The sequence below is a fragment of the Rhincodon typus genome, chromosome 19, assembly GCF_021869965.1.
Source record: "Rhincodon typus isolate 14 chromosome 19, sRhiTyp1.1, whole genome shotgun sequence".
NCBI classification, from domain to species: Eukaryota; Metazoa; Chordata; class Chondrichthyes; order Orectolobiformes; family Rhincodontidae; genus Rhincodon; species Rhincodon typus.
Genome location: NC_063350.1, coordinates 27,993,843 through 28,001,206, shown reverse-complemented (window position 1 = coordinate 28,001,206; position 7,364 = coordinate 27,993,843). Strand labels below are relative to the sequence as shown.

Sequence of the window (7,364 nt, the reverse complement as noted above, 5' to 3'; positions counted from 1 at the left end):
CATTAAATATTCTGTCAGGAACTCCTTCCCTGTCAATTCTTCTCTGTCAATATTAACTAGTTGTGCTGTTGGTATCTTTGATTTGGCTGGTGCTTTCTCTAAAACTTAGAGAAGACTGTGAGAGCCAGCGATTCTCTCTTGAGAGCTGAGAGCTGTTAACTCTGGCAGATGGCAGTTTGGTCTCCTGGCTTTGTCCAGCTGCCCTCTTTTTTTTATATCCTTGATGGCATATCAATTTTTTACACTAGGATTCGTCCTATGTTGTCATAAACATCAGATTTAAATTTAATTGGTTTTTGATATCTGAGTGCCTGGTTCAAATTGATCGTCTAAATTCTAAAACTTGTTGTCTTGATAACAAAACTGCTGCTTGGCTTGCTAAATCTATGGCCATTTGATACAAATGTTTTAATTTGAGTGCTCTCTGTGCACCTGCAAACTAATAAGCTGCTCCTTTTTGAATCTCTAAGCATAGAAAAAGCACATCATCTTTGAAAGGGACCATATACTAATTTCTTTTTCCCCTTAACATTTTACAAACACCAAATTCTAACGTCCTGCCTCTCAATCCACAGGCACTCTACTCAACTTTGCAACACAATAATTACTGGTGTGTGTGTGTGCAGAGTCAGCACAATGTCATTTTTAACACCAGAAACTTCTGATATAGCCCATATAGCCCTGGTGAGATTAGTTGTCCCTGTCTTTAACTATGTTTCCCATCAACCTCAGAGATGGTAAACAGTCTCCAAGGTGGCCAAGATTGAGCATAAGCTGGGAAGGTCCATTTAGCACAAGATTTCATCTTGACTAAGAAATTGAAGCTTGTGCTAGGTATGGACATCTGAAGAATCATTAAACAGATTGCTTCCACTTAAACTGCCTGCTAGCACTCATTAAAAAAGGCAGCATTGGATTTTGATGTCCTGAATTTCAATTAATATCTTCCTGTAGCTGCAAACAACTGATGGGAGTAAACTTGTTGTTGCAGACGATTTTGAACATTGGTTACAGTTATATCAACTCTTATTGTTCAAATGCTACTGAGGATTTCAAGGGGGCTTTTGAAATACATCAGACTTTCTGTGACATTCCACTGATTCATTTCTGCATTCCCTCCCAAAGTGATCTGAGGATTGAACCGCACAGTATTAAGTGCTATACTACTTCACCTCTGTCTTGGAGTCAGCAGGAAAAAGGAAGTGCTGAGCCATCAAATTCTTACTAGGGTTCTCTGACTTTACACTTCAGTCAGTCCAAATCGTGGCTATCAGCAGCAAGATCCAAATTAAACCTAGACTTTCAAACAGGTATGTCTTATTAGCACAGCCTACCTGTTTGCAACCTTCCAACCAAATAACAGAGATCTGTGTAAGTTAAGATTAGGTAGCATCAGTTTAGCTTCCAGTGAGCATAGAGTCACATAGCAAATCAACACCTCCCTCCCCGCTCCTCTCAAATTCAACACACATTTGACGAGTATATTGGTGAGTTATCTTCCAAAGCTGGGCCGAGCTTCTTCATGGGCCATTACAGAGCAATCTTTGTACATCTCTATCAGACTAGCGAGAACTTGATGCTATCACTGATTGTTAAGATAACCTTGGTAATCACATCTCTCCTAATTACCTAGATTAATCACCTAATCAAATTAGGTATAACTGTAAAAAAAATTCAAGCCAGGTTTCTTACAGCAAATTCAACAGTAGGTTTCATTTTTATCAGAAAGCTACTTAGATTGGTTAACGCTTGCTAAATGTGTTAATGATTTTAAGTAGACTTATTTTGCCATTTTCATATGTTGATGCAAAGTGGTTTACAATGCACAGCACCAAGTTAATATAAACTCTAGCTAATCATGATAGGGGTTGGGAACAAGTCTTATTCGGCATTTTTGCTCCTGGCTCCACAAAAAAAATCAATATTTACCTTTTCTGACTGACCACTGTACAGTAGGTTTTACTGAATAGAACATTTGTGGTACATACTCCATTAAATATGCAGTCAGATTTATATGAAGGACCTATACGTGTAGAGTTTAGAACTTGATTCTCATTGATGATTGGGGGTCTTCTCTGGTTCAGGTAGATGCTCCAACTACAAAGTTCAAAGCACAAAGCAAATTAGGAATGGAATGGGAATGATGTTAATGTCCATCAGCATTATATTAGTTCCACTATTGCAGCATTTCTGTTGGGTGAATGGTGTAAAAGTCACCCCCACAGTTATTTATTGCCCTAAATTAGTTTGCCTTTTATTACAAGGATTCTCAAGTTGAAATTACATCTGTTTCTGGGAGTTCAGCATTGGTATTAGTATTTATTTATATCATTGATTTTTAGACACACAACATTGACTGCTTTTGGTGACTAAATCATTTCATGGCTGAGTAATGGCTCCAATAGATTAGTTAATTTTGGAAATTAATGTTTTTAAGTTATTTGATATGAATCAAATAATTCCATTGCAGTTATTTTTCATTACCCACATTTGCAATAATGTTGTCTTTAGATCTTATTGTCATCACATTTTAAATTATCAAATGTGGCATTTATGTTAAGTGGCATTTTATCCTTTTTCATTTTCAAAACAAATTGTACTTTTCACTCACACAATGTTCTGCACAAAACTGCTTCAGGTCACCTTTGAACCAAAGTTCTCTTTTTTTTTTCTCCCCTGAGAAAACCATACATTCCATTTCCCTACTGGTTTTCTAATATCCTTGCAAGTCATATTTCCAAGCAAAAATGTGGACACTTCAGCTGGTGTATTGAAGCTCGTATGCATTCATTTAATGTAAGACTATCACAGAAACATGCTAGAGTTTCAGAATGCAGCATACATGCAAAAGCAACATTTTCCAATCTTTGGAGTATTATTTTAATTCAAATAGCTCAACATAATGAAATAGCAATGCTGCTGGTCAGACTTTCCTCCCAAACACCAATACTTTAAAATTAAACAGAGTGCCAGTATGAACTATCAGGCACATTTTACAACATAGTCGCAGGAAGATGCTGGATTGCTATATTACAGCAATATTATTAAAGACTTTTCATTGCTAATTTGAATAACATCACGATGATTGAAAGCTGGAACTTGATTAGAGAGAATTCAAAGATAAAGTAGACATGAGTTCTGGAATGCAGCAACACAAGTGGAATACCCTAGCACTATCCAGCATCCAACATAAATATCTAAAATATTTTGGGACAATTTGTATTTTTTCTTAAAAAAGTATGAAACTGACAAAATTTGCTTCTTAGAACCAATATATAGTAGGCTACATATTAGTCCAGACCCTGGCAAAAAATAAAAATCTGGTGTCTAGCTCATTTTTGTGGTTTCGGACTTTTGGTATAAAAGGGTCATTTTATTTACAGAATGCACTCCGATTTCTAAATTTAACACTTGAATCTCTACAGGCTACAACACAGATAACAGAAATATAGCCTCCAATATGGAGGAACACTAAGTGCCGTCACGCCTGTGGAATATACTGAAGGATGGCCCGAGTGTACTTTAGGAAGGTCTTTACTTCTGACAAATCATAATTTTCATCATAAAATTAACATGTTAGTTTTCTATTGTCTTAACCATCACATAAACATTTCGCACAAAGTGACTGCAATTTGCCTTAGTTTTAGCCAAATCTGAAATATATACAGTGAAATACAGAATTCATATTCATAACAAGTATTATCAAAATACAGAAGTCAAGGCCGAAGCATTAACGTGATAGAGTTTTTTTTCGTTTGGGCTCAATTTCAGTTTATAAATAAATAGAAACATCTTAATAAAGGCCATATGAAGGACGTTAACTATGTTTTATATAATGATATAGTTCTTATTCGAACAGATTTGCCTCATTACACTTTCCCTTTTGAATAAGTCAGCATCGTTAATGTTATTCAATTATAAATACCTCCAATCCGTTGCCGAAACTCTTAGTCTGACTACTAAAAAAACAAGTCAAAGTACAGCAGGAAAGGCAAATACTTGTAAAACACGAGTGCAGGAAAATCATTTCAATTTGCATGCAAGTTTATGCAACAAATTATCAGTAATTACTTTTATAATTATGGTGAATTATGCAACACATTCTCAAAACATTCTGCTCAATTATGCTTAACTATTTCGTGAAATATTTATTATAAACACATCAATTTAAACAGCGTATAAATCGCATACTTAAAATTTCCAATGATTTAATATGAACTACATATTAAAATTCAGGTCAATCATTATTTGAAACTTTGATTTACATTTTTCGAGCAAACCTACTCAGCGGTTTGTATTTTATACAGGAACACATTTGATACCTACCATTGAATTGACTGTGTTTAATAAAATAAGGGTAGAGTGGAGAAAGTCGTTACAATAAGTCACAAGAATTATGACTGATTGAAGGAGATTATTCATCTTAAGCAGGTCAGGCCGGAAAGTAAGGTAACCCACAACATTAATGTTCGCTATTAACTTTATTCGGTTAAATACGTATACACGAAAGAAGCAATTGATAATTAGGTAGAACAAGTTCACGTGACTTTGGAAATCTATTTTCTTAAACTTTTCAATGCATTAGTGAAGAACGGCAGCTCAAACACTGTCTCACCTACACATCTGCTGTTTAGTGCTTGGATCGGGGCAATTAATTAAATTTAATGTACATTCTCCCTAAAAACCTGACTTCGCACAATCATCACTTAACGGGACCGTGAATGGATTCCATCGATATCAAATGTGCGTAACATGTTAATTCGATAAAAGAGCTTTCTGAATTTACTTGGAACACAAATATAAATGCCTTGTATTCTCGAATGGATTTGTCGTAATAATGTGGGGTCAGATTTAATGGGGAACCAGAGTCTTGAACCTTCAGATCTTGGTACAGAGATGTTGCATAGTTAACAATCGTTGAACGCCCCAAACGAGTGCCGTCATACATAAGAAAAAAGAAGTAACTGAAAAAAAAAACTCCAGAACTTAAGTCTCTTATGAGCCATTTATCCATCTATCTATGCATATCAATTGATCTCTTCGACGAAGAAGTTAGGGCCATAATAGGTAGGTTAGCGAAAATTGGCAAGTGGCGTGGAAACGAATACTACTTGGAGACAAAAGTAAATGAGCAACAAACTAGCTTGTTTGTACAGAGACAAAAAGGAGCAAAATAAAATTTCTAAATTCACAACAGAATGGATGGACAGATGGATGAATGGATTGATATGTTGGTTAAGGCTTATCGTTACAATGTTTGCAAAGACTGGAGGGTGTTCCTGTATAGACAGCGCACTTATCCGGACAAGCAGCAATGGAAGTGCCTGTAAATGGGTAAACAGCAGACTGTCCGAAGGAGCTCAGGGTGTTGGTCAATGCAGCTGCAGAGGGAATGGGTCCTGTCAGCGCCTGGCCCTGGTTCAAATAAGCTACCAGCCGCCTCATTTCATCCAAAGCCTGAGCCTGCATTAAGATATAGTTTTTCGCCAGAAGCAAAGTGGCGATTTTGGACAGTTTTCTGACTGATGGGCTATGGGCATAAGGAATCACAGATCTAAGACCATCCAGTGCATCGTTTAAGTCGTGCATCCTTCTCCTCTCCCTCGCATTGATGCTTAGTCTCAGCGACCGAGGCTCTTTGTCTTTCTTGCCAATTGAACTTTTTAGTTTGCCCTCGTTGTCACTGCTTGGATTCCTTGTGCTCCCGGCAGACCGGCCGTCGCTATCTTCTTCGTCTCCTGTCTGGTCTTCGCTGCTTTCTGTTGTTTTTGGATCCTGACTGATGGAGTATGGAGTACAGCTTTGTCCAGACCAGCTCTCCCGGTTTTCAGCACCTCGGCTAGTGCCACTGTAGCTAAATGTAGATTGGCTGTAGCGCTGGGGCAGATCAATATATGTGTCATTGACAATGGAATTTAACTCGTCCCTCCCTTTGACAGAGATGTTTGCAGCGCTGTGAAACAGATCTCCTTCCGCAACGTTCATTTTTTTTTAGAATCAGTCACTTGAATCAAAAAGGATTACCCCTCTTCGCCTTTCTTCAATATTAAATTGGCGACGTTTTGAATGAGAAAAAAAAGTGCACAGAAGCTGTGTGTGTGTGAGAGAGACAGCTCCTCGGACCTCTTCTCCAGTGCGCGTCCGAGCACTAGGAGGGATATGACTCACTTTCTATCCCACTTTCAGGTTATTGCAGAGAGTCGCCTGTTGGGACATGCCGTCTACCCAATCAGGAGGACGCTTTAATTAATAGGATTAAAACGTTTGGAAGAAAAGGTCGGCAGCTGCCAATACAGTCAGTTGGCTTTAATCTAAACACATACACGCACACATACAATGTCGGACCTAAACTCTGCAGCATTGCACGCAGGTTCCAGCAATCAATCTCAGCAGCTACCGACCGCACGGAATGCAACAAATTCCACCAACAGTTCTGGGGTACGCACTAAAGGTCAGATGGCTCATCCAATTGTTGCATGCGGAAACTTCCAGAGAATCAATAATTAGGAACAAACATCGGCAGCAAGAAAATTCTACCTCACAGTTTGCAGAGATGTCAGGGTCAACTTCTTTTCGGAAGTTTGTTTTTGCCTTTAGTGCCTAACGAGTCCCAGTAAAACGTCGCATGGCTGTTGAATGTGCCTGCGCGAAAGCAGGCCGTTCGGCTATCGTGCCCTGTGTGAACAAAACATTCACCAGCCGGTTTCAGAAGCGGGTCAGATCAGATACGATATGAAAATGGCCTTGTTCAATGAGCAAATCGCCCTGGCTTTAGCTACTTAACAGACCTAAGAATACGTGCACAATATTTCCAACCCTGCAGACGTTATAAACATTTTTTTTCTCTCTCTCGTTAGTAGGGAACGTGAACATCATTTTTAGATCGATTAAGTTAAACTTTTACCATTGGAGTTAGCCTTGGGCATTTTAAAAATAAGACTATTTGATTTAATTCACATTTTTTGTGACAAAAACAAATCCACTCTCGGGCCAAAGTAACTTGCACCATAATGAGACGGTTTTGCAACGTGGCTGATTTTCAAGTTGCACTAACTGATCTGGCTGAAAGCTGTCCCTCTTGCCGAACGTTACACAAGTCAATGAAATGTGATCTTAAGGGAGACAACATAGCTGACAACAGAATGGCAGATAAATGAGAATCTGACGACGTTGCCTGCTGCTTGCATCGATACGATTATTTCAACTGCTCCCAGACAATGTCTAAACACTGTCTGGATTGAATAAATTTATGTCCTTGTATCTATCGTTCCAAAGTTCCTTACGTTTTCAGTAGTTTACACGCAACTCGTGAAGAAGATTGTTTTCTGCCAAAAATCTGTTGGCTGGCTCTTGGATGAAATGTT

At 38.2% G+C, this 7,364-nt stretch overlaps 1 protein-coding gene across 1 annotated transcript; it reads right to left on the bottom strand.

Moving 5' to 3' along the window:
• Positions 1–5,235: 5,235 nt before the first annotated feature.
• LOC109911182 (basic helix-loop-helix family, member e23) lies at positions 5,236–5,985 on the bottom strand. Its single transcript, XM_020510446.2, has one exon. The coding sequence runs from the start codon at positions 5,983–5,985 to the stop codon at positions 5,236–5,238; it is 750 nt and encodes a 249-aa protein (XP_020366035.1).
• Positions 5,986–7,364: the final 1,379 nt, after the last annotated feature.

Excerpts from the sequence above, each read along its gene's own strand:
- LOC109911182 (XM_020510446.2), bottom strand. The coding sequence starts at position 5,985 with ATGAACGTTGCGGAAGGAGATCTGTTTCACAGCGCTGCAAACATCTCT.